We start from the raw sequence: 19732 nt of genomic DNA, 5'->3' as shown, positions 1-19732 counted from the left end.
TGAAGTGAATACATAAGGAACCCAAAGTTTCTTCTTCCTTAATGAATATTGTTCTAAGTCTACTAGTAAGTAGATAAAGTAACCATTTCTTAAGTTTAGAGCCAGTATCCCTTGGAGATGACACAGAAGAATTCAGAAAGAGACTATGAAGGTCTAAAAAGAAATTTAAAAGATACAGATATATGGATTCAGTGCAATCTTACTGAAACCCTACTGGCTTTTTTTTTTTTTTTTAATAGAGAAGCTGATCTGAAAATATATATGGGATTACAACAGATCTATAATAGTCAAATAATCTTGGGAAAAAAAACAAAATAGGAAGACTCACATTTTCCAATTTCAAAACTCACTAAAAATCTACAATAAGCAAGAGTATAGCACTGAACAACAAAAAAAAAGATCTCAGTAAACTCTGTGCTCTACACATGAGGTCACCTGAACTCCCTGACAGGTTTAAAGCATCCTCAATATCACCTGGTGAGTGAGTGTGACCAGTAGCAGTCTTCCCCTTCCCTTCCCCTCCTTCCTTCTGGACTTGAAGATATGCTGTGAGGCCAGAATGGAGAAGAGATATTTAGTGCTTTGGGTGCTGCATGGCAATTTCAAGACATACTTTTTTCTTTTGTGGGAACCAAGGTGAAAAAGTAGGAAGGGTGAAGTAAATGTGGGGAGCCAAGGTACAAAATAAGATACATAAATTACAACATGTGTAGTAATGGTAGAATTAGATCACTGAAAGTTACATAACCATACTGAATAATAATTTAAGTTTTGTACAAGCAACAAAGAATAGTGATTGTATTATTTTCTTGAATAACTCTCTTGACTAAAACAAAATAATTAACATAAATACACACATAGAGGGCTGGGTGTGGATTACATGCCTGTAATCCCAGTACTTTGGGAGGCTGAAGTGGGTGGATCATCTGAAGCCAGAAGTTAGAGACCAGCCTGGCCAACATGGAGAAACACCATCTCTACTAAAAATACAAAAATCAGCCAGGCCTGGTGGCACGTGCCTACAATCCCAGCTACTCAGGAGGCTGAGGCAGGAGAATCACTTGAACCCAGGAGACAAGAGGTTGCAGTGAGCTGAAATTGTGCCACTGCACTCCAGTCGAGAGGGAGGCGTGAGACTAAAAAAAAAAAAAAAATTATTTAATTAAATTAAATTTAAAAATACACACATAGATGAGGAACTTGCAGGTCTTCAGAGACAAAGACAGAGACAGATGTGTTCCAGGGTAAAGAACAAATGATACCACTAGCTCCTGGGATTCTTGAACATGTTTAATCTCACTGAATCCCAGTTTCCCACCAGTAAAATGAAATGTTTGTACAAGTTGATTGCCAACATGCTTTCCTCCTCTAACATTCTATGATTTAAGGATTCTCTTTTGTTAAGTTTTTAAGGTGCACTAGCTTCAAGGCTTTTCTTGTTCAACACAGATAAAAGCGGAGCATACCATTTCATAAAGCGTTTATATACATGACAGTTTTCTTAGCAGGCGACTGTGTCCTCTATTTTGTCTCTGGTATTCAGCTAATTAAGCGAAACAGAGTCATTCTAATATATTTTTATACATCTTTGTATTTCCAGCCAACTGGAAGAAGATACTCCGCACCTATAATTTTGGTGGCGGAGTCTTTCTGTATGATAGAGGTCAGCACTGAGTATCCCAGAGCGCTTACCTTGAGGCCCCAGGTTTGACTCCCAGCATGTCCCAACTGTCTTTACTATTTCGAATTCTGCGAATGGCATCTGCCTGTTCTTTGGTGAAACTAGCACTGCTATTTGTAGTAGGGCGTTTCCCACCATTTTCACATAAATCAACTATGGATACATAAAAGGTCTGCAAAAAGAAAACACATCCCAGTGTAGAAATGATTTGGTGAAAATAAGAATTCCTTTTAAGTATACAACTTAAGAGACTTTTAATATATTCCAGCAACTCTTAGAAGTCATGTATAAAGCAAATACATACTTTGGAAGATTTTTTTCTCTTATACTATTTAAATATAAATATATATATGTATATATATATATATATATATTCACGTTTTAATACACAAAAAGTATAAGGAATGAAATTAAAGTGGCTAATAATCCTACTTTCAGATAACTACACTTGAAGTTAAAAAGTAATAGATAAGCTGGGAGCGGTGGCTCACGCCTCTCATCCCAGCATTTTGGGAAGGCAAGACAGGCAGATTGCTTGAGCTCAAGCATTCCAGACCAGCCTGGCCAACATGGCAAAACCCCATTTCCACACACACACAAAATACAAAAACTAGCTGAGTGTGGCGGTGCACACTTATAGTCCCAGCTACCTGGGAGGCTGAGGTGGGAGGATGGGTTGAGCCCAGGAAGTGGAGGTTTCAGAGAGCCCAGATCATGCCACTGTACTTCAACCTGGGTGACACAGCCAGACCCTGTCTCAAAAACAAATCAACCAACCAAAACCACAAAAGTAATAGATGAACACTGTTAGAAAAATACAAATAGTAAAGAGAAGTGTAAAATGAAAACTGTGTCTCTCTGTACCTCAAATTCCTCTCCTGGAGGCAACCACTGTTAATTTTTTTTGAACATCCCTCCAGAAAAATTTATCATCAGTATGCCAGTATACACACAGATCCATACTCTTCCAACATGTACCTAAAGGAGATCAGCTTAAACACATCTTAGCACCTTGCATTTTTTTCTACATAATACATCCTGGAATCTTTCTATAGCTACATATAGAGACTTTCTTTGTTCTTTTAAATGGCTGTTCAGTATTTTATTGTGTGGTTGTACCATAATTTATGTAACCAACTTCTATTCTTGGACAAGTCAGTTGTTTCTAGTTTTTTTTTTTTTTTTCCACTACAAACAGTGTTTTAGTAAATTTTTCTTTTGTGTATACATCTCCGTACACTTGTGGAGATACTGCTTTAGGATAAATTCCTAAATGCAGAACTGTTGAGCAAGAGTGTATGCACATTTTAATTTTTGAATCTGACAACTGTTGTCCAAAAACAGCTGCACCAGTTTACATTCCCATCACTGTGTGTGTGACAGAGAGTGCCTGTTTCTCCACATCCTCATTAACACTGGCATTATCAAACATCTTAATTTTTGCCAATCTGATGCACATCTAATACGGTTTGATTTGCATGTCTCTAATTACAAGTGAAAGTGAGTATTTTCCCAAATGCTTATGGTCTTCTCTTTTTCTGCAAACTTCATATTTTTTTGCCCATTTTTTTTTTTTTTGAGACAGAGTTTTGCTCTTGTTATCTAGGCTGGAGTGCAATGGCGCGATCTTGGCTCACTGCGACCTCCGCCTCCTGGGTTCAAGCGATTCTCCTGCCTCAGCCTCATAAGTAGCTGGGATTACAGGCATGCATCACCACGCCTGGCTAATTTTGTATTTTTTTTTTTTTCAGGGTTTCTCCATGTTGGTCAGGCTGGTCTTGAACTCCCAATCTCAGGTGATCCGCCCGCCTGCGTCTCCCAAAGTGGTGGGATTACAGGCATGAGCCACCACGCCCAGCCTCTTTGCCTACTTTTACAATTTTGTTTTTTCTTTTTTTTTCTTTTTTGAGACAGTCTCACTCGTTCGCCTAGGCTGGAGTCTGGAGTGCAGTGGTGCGATCTTGGCTCACTGCAACCTCTGCCTCCCAAGTTGAAGCGATTCTCCTGCCTCAGCCTCCTGAGTAGCTGGGACTACAGGCATGTGCCACCACACCTGGCTAATTATTTGTATTTTTAGTAGAGATGGGGTTTCACTGTGTTAGCCAGGATGGTCTTGATTTCCTGACTTCGTAATCTGCCCGCCTCAACCTACCAAAGTGCTTACAGGCATGAGCCACTGTGCTTGGCCTGTTTTTTCTTTTTTTTTGAGACAGGGTCTACATTGGCCAGGCTGGTCTCAAACTCCTGGGCTCAAGTGATCCTCCTGAGCAGCTGGGATTATAGGTATGTGCCAGTGCACCTGGCTATACTTTTCTGGTTTTTTAAGTGGAAGCTTTTTTGAACCTGCTCATGTTTCATGTTCTGTGTACTGTAATTATTATTGAATAATACTCATTTACCACACCACAGCTACTTTTAAATAGACATATTTCCTCTTCTAATTTCTTTAAAAATCTTTTTCTCTTCTTTTTCAGATTCTTCTATAGTTCCTGTTACCTTCTAAAATTTTTCTTTTTCTTTTCAACTCTTCTTTCTTATCTCTAGTAATAGCTAATCAACTTGGTAACCTAACAAGAAGCCTTGATGTTTGAAAAGGGGTGTCAAAGGAATACCACTAGAGACCAAGACACAAGAAGTATTAGGTTGGCTTTACTCTATTTTAATATTGCTCTCTCTAGTAACAGTATCAAAAACCAAGTTCCTTCCTGACATAAAATGTCTATTAAACAGATAGGAAACAAAGAAAATATTTATTGAATTGAACCAGCAGGAAAGCACTACTTATAAGTACTTACTTATAGAATAGTATAATTATTCTCTTCTTGTTAGCCTTTTTTTTTTAACAGACTAATTTATCCATTAGTTCTATCCAAGATGTATCTAAAAGGATAAAAGCCACATAAAAGGGATCACAGTTTATGGATGTTTTCTAGTGGTATGTATCAGTAAGGTTATCGTCTAGCCTATGAATTAACCTGAAGTATGAATACTCACAGATTTCTGAGGGCACAGGATTCCATTCACTATACACATGGCTGTAGAAGACAAGCCATGGTGTAAGTTACAGAATACTAGGATTGAGATCAAAGCCTGTTTAAATTTCATGTCTGAGTTCCAGCCATGACAGAGCAATGAATACTGGATTAGACCTTCTGCTATCAACTACAACTGAAATGGGAAAAAATCTGTTGGCAGTGGACAACAGCAAGTGCAAGACCGCTCCCTGAGAGGTAAGCCCCACAATCACCTGGCTGTCTACTTGGAGTCCATTTTCCCGACCAAATCACAGAGAGCTAGAGTCTTAGACTGCCTCTAAGGCTCAGTGAGACTTGTGTCTGCCCATACTCTAGCTCTAAGTCTCTCCTCTCCTTAGAGGCAGAGATTGGAGTTTGAGGCTGCTGAGGTGGCTAGAATCTGCACAGCAGGCCACAGGAGAGGAGAGAGCTGGGCAGAGCTGGGCACCAAGTCCATATGCGGGTCTCTCATAAGTCTGTAGTCAAAGGCTGGGCTATATATGCATAGAGTGAGATCACCCAAGGCTTACCAGATAACAGCTGGTATGGGGTTGAGAATAAAACCAATATCCTGAGGTCTAGTGGTGCCAGAGGAAGAGCTATCTGAGAATGTTAGGGTTTAGTCTTGGCAGAGTGGAGATACTGCCTTAACCCCTCATTAATAGCCCTACCATCTACTGAGGCACCACAGAAAGGCTGTGCCTTAAAAGTTATGGACTCATCCTAACAAAACCTAAAACCAAGAGCTGACAAGATCTGGAAAAGAGGCAGAATATGGAAGCTGTGTCCTGCCAAATTAGAATGGCTTGGGAAACACTTTGGGCTTCCTTCAAATCCTTGCTATTAAGGCAAAAAAACAAGCCAACATAAATCCATTTTAATTTGTCAATAATTGAACTGCCTCCTGAGGAATCAAAAATCAACACTCGACCTTCTTCAATCAAGAATCAACAGTCTTCTGAGGAAGATAAAAGAATCTATAGTCTCTACAATGTATATTATCCACAATGGCTTGTGTTCAATCAAAAACCACTACTCATACAAAAAAACATGAAAATGTGATCCATAGGAAAAAAAGTAGTAAACAGAAACTGAACCCAAGATGGTTCAAATGTTGGACTTAGCAAAGATAGTAAAACAGCTATTATAAATATTTCAAAGAGGTAAAGGAAAATACATTCAAAGAATTAAAAGAAAATATACTCTTAATGAGTGAGCAGAGAATTTAATAGAGAACTGGGAACTATACTGGGAACCAAATGCAAACTCTAGAGCTGTAAAGGACTGAACTGAAAACTTCCCTTGATGAGTTTAACAGCAGATTGTCAGTGGTGAAGTCAAATCAAGAGAGATTACGCAATCTGAAAAATGCAGAAAAAAATGGAAGAAAAATTAATATAGCCGCAGGGACTTTGGGACAAAATCAATTGGTCTAATATACATTTAATTGGAGCCCAAGAAGGTAAAGAGAGTCAGAATGTGGCCAAAAAACAAACAAACAAATAAAAAAAACTAAAGAAATAATAGTAAAACAAAAACCAAACAAAAAAATTCCCAAATTTGATGAAAAACACCTAACAACCAATCTTAGAAACTCAGTAAATCCCAAATAGAATAAATATGAAGAGAACCACATCTTGGCATATCATAATCTAGCTGCTGAAAACCAAAGAAAAGAGAAACTATTGAAAGCAGCCAGGGGGAAAAAGGGGCACATTAGGTACAGAGATTACTAAGAGTCAGAATGAGTGCTAACATCTCATGAGCTACAATGGAGGCCAGAAGAGAATGGACCAGCATCTTTAAAGTGCTGAAAGAAATTTCATTTGTAACCATTATGTCCCTTGGATGAATCACTTTACTACCCTTAGACGCTCTCATATACGAAATGAAAACAACACCTGCCACACATTGTTTTCATAAGTCTGCATGAGATGAAATGTGTAAACTTCTCCAGAATGGTGAAGTACTATTCAAATGGTTAGGTATCATTATTGTATACATATAGGTACAAACTCACATAGCTCTGTGTACTCAAAAGAATAGAAAGCATGGCAAACCAGCATCAACTTGATTTGATCTTGAAATAGAAACTACTTTTGGCCAATTCAGCCTGTCAGCCAAGGAAGAAATCTGTCTTCTAGTAGGAGGAGTGACATCTTGTGAGAAGGAAATTCAGCATAAAAGATTAAGTACAATCCCACTCAATAATTAAGAACAACTCTTTATAGTGTAACTACATTATTTGAAATGCTAAAAATTCCCAAAATATCAGATATATTCGGAAGAAGAAAAATACATTATTCATACTACCACTTACTTCCAAAAGTATCTATAATTAAGGGCTGACTTTGTAAATTATTGTTTTAAATGGCCTATTTCCCTTAAAATTACTCAAGATGAGGTTTTTAAAAGTGGCCATCTATTCAGGTTGCAATGTGAGCGCCTCCATTTCCTGCTTGATTGGCGAGGCCTTATTTTTATGTGTGATTAGCTGGAGTCTATATTGAGAGTCTCCTGTTCTCTAACTGCACCCCTGTGGGCTACAATATAGGATTATATTAGCTGTGGCAAGGCAATTTTGCCACAGTAATGCTTCTATTTGATTATGCATACAAATGTAATACCATTAGCCAAAGGTGGCTTTGCAGAAAATCTCTGTCCTGCTTAAGCGGTGTACAATAATTGTTGTTAAACTTGATGATCTTCAGAATCACCTGGAGAGTTTTTCTAAAATATAGATTCCTGGGCTCCATAGCAACATAAGTTTCCAGTAGATCTGGAGCCTAGAAGTATGTATTTTGAAGAATCTCCTCAGGTAATTCTCATGATCAGCTAAGTCTCATCTAAAATAGAGAGCAGACAGATAGCTTCTTTGAAAAGAAAGAGCTTATTCTAATGAGAAATTCCTGATACTTTTTTGCTTCCTATAATTTAAATTAAAAATTGGCACAGTTGGCCTTGACACAAACCTTAAAATAACAAAATGCTAGGTTACCTGGAACATCTCATTAATGCCTTCTCCAGTTTGTGCTGAAGTTTCAAAGTACAGGAACCCTTTGCTTTCAGCCCAAAGACGTCCTTCACTTTCATCTATACAGCGGTGTTTGGTACAATCAATCTGAAATGTGGGGGCGGGCAGAGAGAAGATGACAACCTTGTCCTACTAGAATGGACCCAGGGCGGTCTTTGTCAATCCTTTACTAAGGCAAAGCTATTCTTAGTAAATGCCTGTACTAATGTGTAAAATTACCAGGACCTAAAGGGACAGAAACAAATCCTTACATTGAATGTAGACTGATATTCTATAGCAGTAGGACTAGTGCCTGTTGCTGCAATGCCCCACCTGACCCCTTGGGAAAACAGCTGTTATTCAGTTCTGTGAAAGTTGGCTTCATGATATCTGCCATACCTTTGGGGCCATAGTCTGCTTTTCATACCTTTCCCCTGTCCACATCACCTAATTAATGCCCCTCCTCCAATCGGGTCAAAGTGTGATTACCCATGGCTCCTGCTCAGTCACCAACATCCTTCCCCAAGTATGGCACCAGAAAAAAAAAAGTATACAAATCTTGATATAGCAGGTTTTAGGTTGCTGTGTTGTTTTGTTTTTGTCTTAGGGACATTATGTTTTGAAAGGTTATTGATTCCCATATTACACAATAAGGAATTTTTCTTTTTATTTGATCCCCAACACTCAAAGCTCCACTCTTCCCCTAGAAACCTGAACACACCATTTCCAAAGGGGTTACCTTGTTGGCACAAACTACAAATATAATATTTTCCATGTTTCCATGAGGTCCAAGCTCTTGCTTCATTTCTGCCAGCCATGCATCAAGGGAATCAAAGGAGTCTTTCTGCCCAACATCATAGACCAGTATCACACCCTGTGTGTCCTTGTAAAACTCATTTCGAACCTTCAAATAAAAGGACAGATGCACAAAATGTAGTTTTTGTGATGTTATAAGAATATATCTCATAGTCATTAACCTGGTAAAATGTGTTCTTTTGTGTATTTATAGTGTTTGCTATTGTATTTCAGTTTCTACTGGTCTCTAGAAGTTTTTTTATAGAATCAAAGTAATGTCATTCTAAAAAGTTATTAGTATGGAAGGACTTATAATGGAAAACAAGAGCCTCCTGCCCCACTCCGCCCCACCTCCAGTTCAACTCCCCAGAGGCAATCAGTCTTTAACTATTAGTAGATCTTAAAAGAATACCAATTATATAAAGTTCTTCTTAGGAAGAATTAGGAAGATGAGTGAGCAATGCAAAAGAACTTAAGGCAAAAATGACACAAGTATTAGCAATGGCTAGAGCCATTTATAAATCACATCCCAAAGCCGGCTTCCCCCAGGGTGCGAGGCAGAGCTTTCCTGACTCTCGGGTCTGCACGCCAGCTTTAGAACTCCAAACTCAGAGCCTCAGTGTAATACAGTGGAAAAGGGCACAGGCTCTGGAGTCAGACAGATCTGGGTTCACACTTACTTACTAGTTGTATGATCTTGGGGAAGTCACTTAACCTCTCTGCGTCTCAGTTTCCTCATCTGTAAAATGGGGATAATACTACTTACTTCACAGGGTTATTATGAGGGTTAAATGAGATAATGCAGGCAAAGTACTTAGCATGGTGCCTGAAAAACAATATCTATTTAACACCTTCTCCTTCCTTCCTGGCATCCATTCTCCGATTATCCTTTGATGCTTCATTAGAAATGGCAGCTTGCCTCTGGGGCATGGCTCCAAATCTGGGAAGAGGCAGCATGAAGTATGGGGCATACTCAAGCATTAGGGCCAGAGAGAGGTTGGGTGGGTGAGGAGCAGCATTGAGAGACGGGGATTCTGGGACAAAGTTCCAGAAAGAATCTTGACAAAAGCCGTACATTATACATTCTTTTCACAAAATTCCCAAATGTATTCAGACCCACACAGGCTATGCAGTAAGAAATGAAAACATGTTATACACATCAGATAGGGTTTTTGGGCATAGGCAGATACCTGGACCAAGGATTTAGTGCTCCTATTTGTTTACAGAAACCTAAGAAACTATCCCCAAAAGTTAAACCCAATCAATTCAATAAGAACTGAAGATGATGAAGCCCACCAGTCCTTTCTCTCTGTACTTGTGGTCCTTGGCCCTTCTACAGCAGTTAACAATGGACTCTCCTTTCCTAAAACCCCTGCTGCCTTGGCTCCTGTACATCATATTCCCTAGGCTCTTACATTCTCTTTCACCAACTTCTTTCTCTCTATTGCTCCTACTCCAGCCCACCACCAAAGTGTCCTGTGCCCTCTTCCTTTCTTTTTGAATCCTTCCTCTTAAATCAACATGAACCACTTGTACAGTTTCAACTGTGAGAATCTCCAAGATGAGCCCTCTCCTCTGAGTTTCCGGACCTGCATTTCTAATTAGCACCAGATTCTCCCAGCTGAATGTCCTGTTGGAATCTCAAATTCAACATGCACAACACGAAACACTTCAACTTCTTTCTTCTTAAACTATTCTCCAAAGTTCCAACTCTCTCAAACGATGTTAAAAGTTTCTGATCAGTCCTCCATCAACCTTTCCAGTCTTATCCTCCCACTATCCCCTGACCTTCAAACTGGGTAATCTCTCATTCCCCAAACCTGTCCCATGCCTTCCTAACTCCATCTGGAAACAGACACCTCTTTATCTTTAATTGTTCAAGCCCCGGCTATAATGCTGTATCTTTCATGCAGTTTTCTCTGCCCCATTCCTCACCATCCAGCCCCCATTCCTGCCAAACAGAATGTAATCTCTATGTCCCCTGTACCATACTGTTTTGTACTTCTAATAGTGCTATCACTTCCTGCCCAGTTTTGCAGTTTGTAGCATATCCAGCTGACTTCCCTCCTACGCTAGAAGAAACATGAAGACATGCATCTTGATGCATCTACCCTTGTGTCACCCACAGGACCTAGCCGATACAGGCACATCTCAGTTTATTGCACGGTATGTAGATATTTATTGCACTTATGTAAGGCACACAGGCACACCTCACTTTATTGCACGGTATGTAGATACTGTGTTTTTTACAAAGTGAAAATTTGTGGCAACCCTAAGTCAAGCAAATATATCGCTGCCATTTTTCCATAGTGTGTGTTCACTTTATGTCTCTGTGTCACATTTTGGTAACACTTATAACACTTCAAACTTTTCAACATTGTTTTATCTGTTATGATGATCTGTGATCAGTGATATCTATTTCTATTTTAAGTGTCTTGGGGTACCATGAACATATAAGCTCATTTAAGAAGGCAATCTTAATAAATGTAGTATACATTCTGACTGTTCCATTGAATGGCTGTTGCCCCATCTCTCTCACACTCCTTGGGCCTCCCTATTCTCTGAGACAAAACAATATCGAAAGTAGGCCAGCTGGGCCCAGTGGCTCACGCCTACAATCCCAGCACTTTGGGAAGCTGAGGCGGGTGGATCACAAGTCAGGAGTTCGAGACCAGTCTGGCCAATGTGGTGAAACCCTGTCTCTACTAAAAATACAAAAATTAGCCGGGCATGGTGACACGTGCCTGTAATATCAGCTACTTGGGTAGCTAAGGAAGGAGATTCACTTGAACCTGGGAGGTGGAGATTGCAGTGAGCTGAAATCGCACCACTGCATTCTGGCCTGGGTGACAGAGTGAAAATCTGTCTCAAAAAAAAAAAACGAAAGTAGGCCAACTAATAACCCTACAATGGCCTCTAAGTGTTCAAGTAAAAAGGAAGAGTCACATATCTCTCATTTTAAATCAAAACCTCGAAATGATTAAACTTAGTGAGGAAGGCATTTTGAAGACTGAAATAGGCCAAAAGCTGGGCCTTTTGTACCAAACAGCTAGCCAAGTTATGGATGCAAAGGAAAACTTCTTGAATGAAGTTACAAGTGCTACTGTGGTAAACACATGAATGATAAGAAAGTGAAGGAGCACATTGCTGATATGGGGAAAGTGTTTGTGGTCTGGATAGAAGTCTAAACCAGCCACAACCTTCTCGTAAGCCAAAGCCTAATACAGAGCAGGTCCCTAACTCTCTTCATTTCCATGAAGGCTGAGAGAAATGAGGAAGATACAGAGGAAAAGTTGGAAGCTAGCAGTGCTTGGTTCATGAGGTTTAAGGAAAGAAGCCATCTTCATAACATAAAAGTGCAACATGGAGCAGCAAGTGCTGATGCAGTGCTGCAAGTTATTTAAAATATCTAGCTAAGATCATTGATGAAGGTGGCTAATCTAAGCAACAGATTTTTAATGTAGATGAAACAGCCTTAGAATAGATAGATCTAATGGAAGATGGTATCTAGGACTTTCAAGGCTAGAGAGGAAAAGTCAATGCCTGGCTTCAAAAGCTTCAAAGGACAGGCTGACTTTCTTGTTACAGGCTAGCAGAGCTGATGACTTCCGGTTGAAGACAACGCTCATTTGCCATAATGAAAATCCTAGGGCCCTTAAGAGTTATGATAAATCTACCCTTCCTGTGATCTATAAATGGCACAGCAAGGTCTGGATGACAGCGCATCGGTTTTAGCATAGTTTACTGAATATTTTAAGCCCACTGTTGAGACCTGCTACTCAGAATAAAGATTCCTTTCAAAATATTACTGCTCATTCACAATGCACCTAGTTACCTGAGTTCTGATGGAGATGTATAAGGAGATTAAAGCTGTTTTTATTATGCCTGCTAACATAACATTCATTCTGCAGTCCATGGATCAAGAAGTAATTTTGACTCTCAAATCTTATCATTTAAGAAATACATTTTGCAAGGCTATAGCTGCTATAGTGATTACTCTAGGCAAAGTAAATTGAAAACCTTCTGGAAAGCATTCAGGTGCCATTAAGAACATTCATGATTCAGGGGAGAGGTCAAAGTATCAACTGAATTTGGAAGTTGATTCCAACCCTTGCAGATAACTCTGGGAGAGTTTAAGACATCAGTGGGGGAAATAACTGCAGATGTGGTGGAAATAGGAAGAGAACTACAATAAGAAGTGGGGCCTGAAGATGTGACTGAATTGCTGCAATCTCACAATAAAAAATAAATAAGGAGTTGCCTCTTATCAATGAGCAAAGAAAGTGGTTTCTTGAGATGGAATCTACTCCCAGTGAAGATGCTATGAACATTGTTGAAATGAGAACGAAGAATTTAGAATATTACATAAACTTAGTTGATAAAGAGCAGCAGAGTTTAACTGGATTGACTCCAATTTTGAATGAAGTTCTAATGTGGGTGAAAATGCTGTCAAATAGCGTTGCATGCTACAGAGAAATCTTTCATGAAAGGAAGAGTCAATCAGTGTTGCAAACTTTATTATTGTGTTATTTTAAGAAACTGCCACATCAACCACCACCCTGATCAGCCAGCAGCCATCATCACTGAGGCAGCCTCTGATCATAATAGAATCAAACTAGAAATCAGTTAACAGAAGGATAACAGGAAAATCTCCTAACATTTAGAAACTAAACAGCATATTTTTTTCTTTCTTTCTTTTTTGTGTTTTTTTAAAATTGTTTTTGAATAGCACACTTTGTTTTTGAGATGGAGTTTTACTCTGTCACCCAGGCTGGAGTGAAGTGGCGTGATTTTGGCTCCCTGCAACCTCTGCCTCCTGGATTCAAGCAATTCTCCTGCCTCCGTCTCCGGAGTAGCTGAGATTACAGGCATGCGCCACCATGCCCAGCTAATTTTTGTAATTGTAGTAGAGATGGGGTTTCACCATGTTGGCCAGGTTGGTCTCAAACTCCCAATCTCAGGTAATCCACCCTCCTCAGCCTCCCAAAGTGCTGGGATTATAGGCGTGAGCCACCGCGCCTGGCCTGAATAACACACTTCTCAGTAACTCATGAGTCAAACAGAAAGTCTCAAGGGAAATTAAAGAAATACATTGAAGCCGGGCGTGGTGGCTCATGCCTGTAATCCCAGCACTTTGGGAGGCCGAGGCGGGTGGATCACGAGGTCAAGAGATCGAGACCATCCTGGTCAACATGGTGAAACCCCATCTCTACTAAAAATACAAAAATTAGCTGGGCATGGTGGCACAAGCCTGTAGTCCCAGCTACTCGGGAGGCTGAGGCAGGAGAATTGCTTGAACCCAGGAGGCGGAGGTTGCGGTGAGCCGAGATTGCGCCATTGCACTCCAGCCTGGGTAACAAGAGAGAAACTCTGTCTCAAAAAAAAAAAAAAAGAAAGAAAGAAAGAAATACATTGAACTGAGGGAAAATGAAAATACAACATCTCAGAATTTGTGGAACACAATTAAAGCTGTGCTGAGAGGGAAATCTGTAGCATTAAATGAATTTATTAGAAAAGAAAAAAGTCTCTAATCAATAATCTAAGCTCCCACCTCAAGAATCTAAAACAAAATGAGCAAAATTAGCCTAAAGCAAGCGGAGAAAAGGAAATGATAAAGATAAGAGCAGAAGTGAAATGGCCAAACCAGAAAAGAACAAAAAACCTCCTTGGGAAAAATGAAAAAGCCCAAGGAAGGAAAAACAGAAGAGAATGGTCATGAGATTCATTTGGGGATTACTTAGGGGTGATATGCAGATGAAAGTAAACCAAATGGTTGCTTTAGCTTCTTCTCTGGAAAGAGTGCACATGACTAGTCATGAATAGGAACGATCACTCCAGTATCCTGATGTGAAAGAAGTCACATCACTGAGTTCTTAAGTCCAAGCATAAATGTAATTATTTTTTCACATTTTAGGCTAACATATGAGGTAAAAAGCAAAAGCCCTCTGAAAGTCAAAATGTTTTATCAAAATGTTTGAAATACTAGCAATGAAAGTTTCTACTGCTATTTAACGGGATAACCTAAAAGATTAACAGGTGTCTATTAACTTAAGGCTCTGAAGGCAAGCCACAATCAAGCTAAATTTATCCAGTTTTACGTATGATTTCAATATTGGTTGTTTCAGATAATTTTGGATCTTTCCCAAACCACCAACAACACTGGATATGGGTTTTGTTAAAAAGGCTTTCTTACCTCATAGAAGAAGGGATGTCCAGCCATATCAAAGATGTTAACTTTGATTTCTCTGTCTCTGACGTGTACCCTGAAATGTTCAAATGAAAACAATCCCAAAGAAGGTCATGGTTTCTCCATTTACCTTAATATCATTTATAAATTTTAAAGGGTATGTGTATGCAATTTAAGAAGCTTTCTTAGTGCCTCTTGTTGATTCCAGGTCATCTTTATAACAGTAGTCAGCAACCAGACAGATGATCCCGCCTTCTTATCTCAAGAACACTGAACTCACATGGAGTAGGCATTCTCAATTATGTCACCTTCACCTTCACCTCTAGATTCCTTGGTCCACAGCTTCCAACCAACAAAGGGTAATTATTACTATGGTATTAAGAAAAATTGATTTGGGATAAATAGGAGCAAGATGAAGGAAAATGAAAAGTTTTTTCACTTAGTAAGAGACATCTTAATTACCACTGGTTATTTGGTTACCATACAGTAGAATAACAAAGATGTATATTAATGATGTGTATTTAATTTTCTTGTGATCTTTATTTGAGCAACGGCAATAGTGAATTTGTTTTCAGAAATTTGGAAATAAAGGATAAAACCAAAGAAGAAACAGTAGCCATTCATATTAGAAGTAACTACTGTTAACATCATAGCGTATTTGTTTCTAGTCTTTTTTTTCCCATGAAAAATCACCATTGAAAAAATGATAAAGGAACATTAGAATTCAAACACTAAAGAAAAACACAAAGATGAATGCTTAAAAGTTATTCCAGGCCAACAGGTAGGGAAAGAGACGCAGTGAAATGAGCCGTCTAGACTCCCTCCCTGATTCCAGCCATCTCTGAGGCCCAGCTGCATCCTTGTCACTAGATTTTGTGACTTGATAGATATCCTTTTTCTTTTATTTTGCTTAAGTTGGTTTGAAATAGGTTTCTGTCAATTATATCCTCCTGACTCATCATGGGATAAACATCTCTTCCAAAAAAATTCTGGCAGAAAAAGAATAGTCTGTTGAATATACCATGGTCCCATGGCATAATATGGTAATTCTCACATCTTAGATAAATAAACTAGCTACTTACATGAATTCAGAACAAAACTACCTTAAATAGGATGTCCTACTATGTCACTGATGAAATTCTATGCTTTGAAGTAGGAAAGAGGAAAAGAAAACTAGAAAGGTGAATTTTATTTTTATTTGTTTATTTTATTGAGATGGAGTCTCACTCTGTTGCCCAGGCCAGAGTGCAGTGGCATAATCTTGGCTCATTGCAACCTCCGCCTCCTGGGTTCAAGTGATTCTCCCACCTCAGCTTCCCAAGTAGTTGGGATTACAAACACCTGCCACCATACCTGGCTAATTTTTATATTTTTAGTAGAGACGAGGTTTCACCGTGTTGGCCAGGCTGGTCTCGAACTCCTGGCCTCAAGTGACCTGCCCACCTTGGCCTCCCAAAGTGCTAGGATTACAGACGTGAGCCACTATTCCCGGCCAGAAATGTGAATTTCAAATGAAGAGCTTCATACATTTCACTGCCAAGAGCTACAATTTTCATTCTTTAAGGAAAATTTGCAGAAATACCCTCTGCTGCTGCTGGTTGAAAAATGGTGCTATGAGAGCATCACACAGAACTCTTGAGTTTTACTTTACCATTTACTGGGGTCACTATAAAAAGTCATGAAGGATATGTCTAAATTTGACTCCACTCTTCACCTAATCGACATTCTGCTAGCTATACATCACAACTTTAGTCTACCTTCTTGAATACTGCTCTCATAGTCTAATCTGGCAAACTTCCTCTTTAAATGTATCTATCTTACCTAACAATAAATATTTGTTGAGTACCTATTAGGTATAAGCACTATGCCAGGCACAGGGAGTTTATAATCTGGCAGGAGACATTAAACATATACAAATAATAACTATACAAGGCAATTTATGGTAAATACCATAAATAGCATAGAGAATGTTACGATTTCTGTCATTTGCAACCAAAATGAGTCCTGACCAATAAAGGGCATGTTTAGAAGATCTTATGAGAACAGGAGAATTTTTATATCTCGAAGAAATTGGCAGGGGTACTCCAAGAAGACAGAGTGAATAATGGCACTGAGGTAAAAGTATGAGGGTAACAGTTCAGTGTGGATGGAAAGTAAAGTGTATAACAGAAAGAGAAAAGGGGGAAGGCCAGAGTGAGGCTAAGATAGTGAATGCCTGAAATTTCATGTTTAGGGAGTGTGCCAACTACCCCAATTCTACTCTATGGTTATTTCCTGCTAATTTAATCCAACTCTTCAAGCTCAACCCCCTCCTGACTCATCTCCAGGTAAATCCCCCATGAGACCCAACTTTACTCTTTCCAGATCATTTTTGTTGGATTCTAATAGCTATGAAGATCATAAGCCAATAAGAAAAGTTCTCTCATAGAAAATTTTCCACATAATATTTATAGACTTTTTAGAGAGAATATTTCAAAATGCTCTAAAAACACACCTACTGAAAGGACCTGTTAATATAGAAACATGTTTCCTAGAAAGTTACACCTGCCAGTTAGGCTTGTAGGCTTTGTGTTGACATGTTCATCGTTGCAGCCTACCCCTAACACAAGGCCTGGCGAATAGGGTGTGCTTAATGCCAGCATGTGGGCTGAATGAATAATGTGATCACTAGATACCTGTAAAAGCCTCCTATTCCCATCTTTCCCAACTTATCTTCAAAGTCTCTGTTTCAAGATTACCTGCACAAGGGCACTGATGCAAAGAGAGATCATTTTAGAAAGTTCTGAACTTCTATGTAATTTACAAACACAGGGAAACAATATACTTACTTTGTGACTCCATAGTCGATTCCAATTGTTGCCAGGTATTTAGACACGAATCTTTTCTCACAGTATCGCTTTATAATACAGCTCTAAAAAGGTAAATAAACAGGCATTTAGTAAATATACACTGAGAACACACAGAAAATAAGTATATTTCTTCATTATGGTTCCTTCATTCATCACTATGAAAAAGCACTTTCAAAAGACAAAAATGGCTGGACACAGTGGCTCAGGCCTGTAATCTCAGCACTTTGGGAAGCCAAGGCAGGTGGATCACCTGAGATTAGGAGTTTGAGATTAGCCTGGCCAACCTGATGAAACCCCGTCTCTACAAAAATACAAAAATTAGCCAGGCATGGTGGTGGGCAGCTGTAATCCCAGCTACTTGGGAGGCTTAGGCAGGTGAATCGTGTGAACCTAGGAGGCGGAGGTTGTGGTGAGCTGAGATTGCTGCCATTGCACGATAGCCCAGGTGACAAGAGTAAAACTCTGTTTAAAAAAAAAAAAAAAAAGACAAAACCATAAAATAACTGAAACAATTATTAAAAGATTTTAAGAAAAATTATTTTTAAATTCTTCCCTTATTACTAAATATGTATACGGTTTTCAGTTGAGCTCTCAATCTTGTGCTCTTTTCTTTTGAAGATCTCTTTTATTCTTATCCTTTCAATGACAACACCAAAATATCTGTCTAGCTTTGACCTCAATGCCAAGACCAGATCCACATCTCCAAATATCTATTAAATTAGTTCTTTTTTTTTTTGAGCCCAGGAGGCAAGGCTACAGTGAGCCAAGATGGTGCCAATGCACTCCAGCCTGGATGGCAGAGGGAGACCCTGTCTCAAAAAAAGAAGAAAAAAATTCTATTAAATCAATTGAATTGAGTTTGTCCTACTTGCAGTAAAAAGTACCCACTTCATAGAGTATTGTACATACTTCTGGAGTTTGCTTTTCTCTCTTAAGAATGATAAATTATGGTTCCCAAGTTAACTTTAAAATAGCTAGTCCATGATATACAAATATTCCCTCCTTTTTATTGCTTGCCAATTACTTTGTCATTTGATTTGTTGTTTAAGTCAAGGATTATTTACTAAGGCATTCCTTAATTTTTAACTTTAAAATGCTTTACCTGTATATCATCCTATATTTTCCAAATCCTTTAAAATGAGTAAGTATGTGCTACTTTTACAACTAAGGCAAAATAGTAAGTTTTTTAAAAAGGTTATACTTAAATATTTTATTCATCTAGAATTTATTTTTGAGAAATAAATGCAATAGGAATCCAACCTATTCCCAAATAGCAGATAGTTGTTCCCACAATATTTACTAAATGATATCTATTTTCCTAAAATTTTACATTTGTTGTAAATTGAATTTCCTTATGTATTTAGGTTTATTTCTGGATTCTACTCTGCTCCACTGATGTTTCCATATTTCCTTCCCAATACCAATAAGAAAAGTTTGGTAGCTTGAAAACAAAATTTTTTTTTTCCCCATTTATTTATTTTATTGCATTTTACATTTTGGGGTACATGTGAAGAACATGCAAAATTGTTGCATAGGAACACACGTGGCAGTGTGATTTGCTGCCTTCCTCCCCATCACCTACATCTGGCATTTCTCCCCTTGCTATCTCTCCCCAGCTTCCCACCCACCACCCTCCCTCCCCTATTTCCCCCCAACTGACCCCAGTGTGTAGTGCTCCCCTCCCTGTGTCCATGTGTTCTCATTGTTCAACACCCGCCTATGAGTGAGAACATGTGGTGTTTGATCTTCTGCTCTTCTGTCAGTTTGCTGAGAATGATGGTTTCCAGGTTCATCCATGTCCCTACAAAGGACCCAAACTCATCGTTTCTGATGGCTGCATAATATTCCATGGTGTATATGTGCCACATTTTCCCTATCCAGTCTATCGTCGATGGGCATTTGGGTTGGTTCCAGGTCTTTGCTATTGTAAACAGTGCTGCAATGAACATTCGTGTACACGTGTCCTTATAGTAGAACGATTTGTAATCCTTTGGATATATACCCAGTAATGGGATTGCTGGGTCAAATGGAATTTCTATTTCTAGGTCCTTGAGGAATCGCCACACTGTCTTCCACAATGGTTGCACTAATTTACACTCCCACCAACAGTGCAAAAGTGTTCCTATTTCTCCACATCCTCTCCAGCATCTGTTGTCTCCAGATTTTTTAATGATTGCCATTCTAACCGGCGTG

The 19732-nt window shown here is 39.0% G+C and overlaps 1 protein-coding gene across 2 annotated transcripts in view; it reads right to left on the bottom strand.

Annotated features, from left to right (window-relative positions):
• The window catches only part of DNAJC27 (DnaJ heat shock protein family (Hsp40) member C27), a 29374-nt gene that overhangs the window by 6039 nt on the left and 3603 nt on the right, over positions 1–19732 (bottom strand). For both annotated transcript variants that reach the window (XM_032293956.1, XM_032293957.1), the window contains exons 2-6: positions 17519–17601; positions 14697–14766; positions 8448–8612; positions 7694–7816; positions 1693–1853 (exon numbers count right to left, since the gene is read on the bottom strand). In XM_032293956.1, coding sequence (XP_032149847.1) covers positions 1693–1853; positions 7694–7816; positions 8448–8612; positions 14697–14766; positions 17519–17601 — 602 coding nt within the window. The remainder of the gene's footprint in view (positions 1–1692; positions 1854–7693; positions 7817–8447; positions 8613–14696; positions 14767–17518; positions 17602–19732) is intronic.

The sequence above is a fragment of the Sapajus apella genome, unplaced genomic scaffold, assembly GCF_009761245.1.
Source record: "Sapajus apella isolate SASKATOON/1434 unplaced genomic scaffold, GSC_monkey_1.0 scaffold31, whole genome shotgun sequence".
In the NCBI taxonomy this organism is placed as follows: Eukaryota; Metazoa; Chordata; class Mammalia; order Primates; family Cebidae; genus Sapajus; species Sapajus apella.
This window is presented reverse-complemented; position numbering and strand designations above follow the sequence as displayed.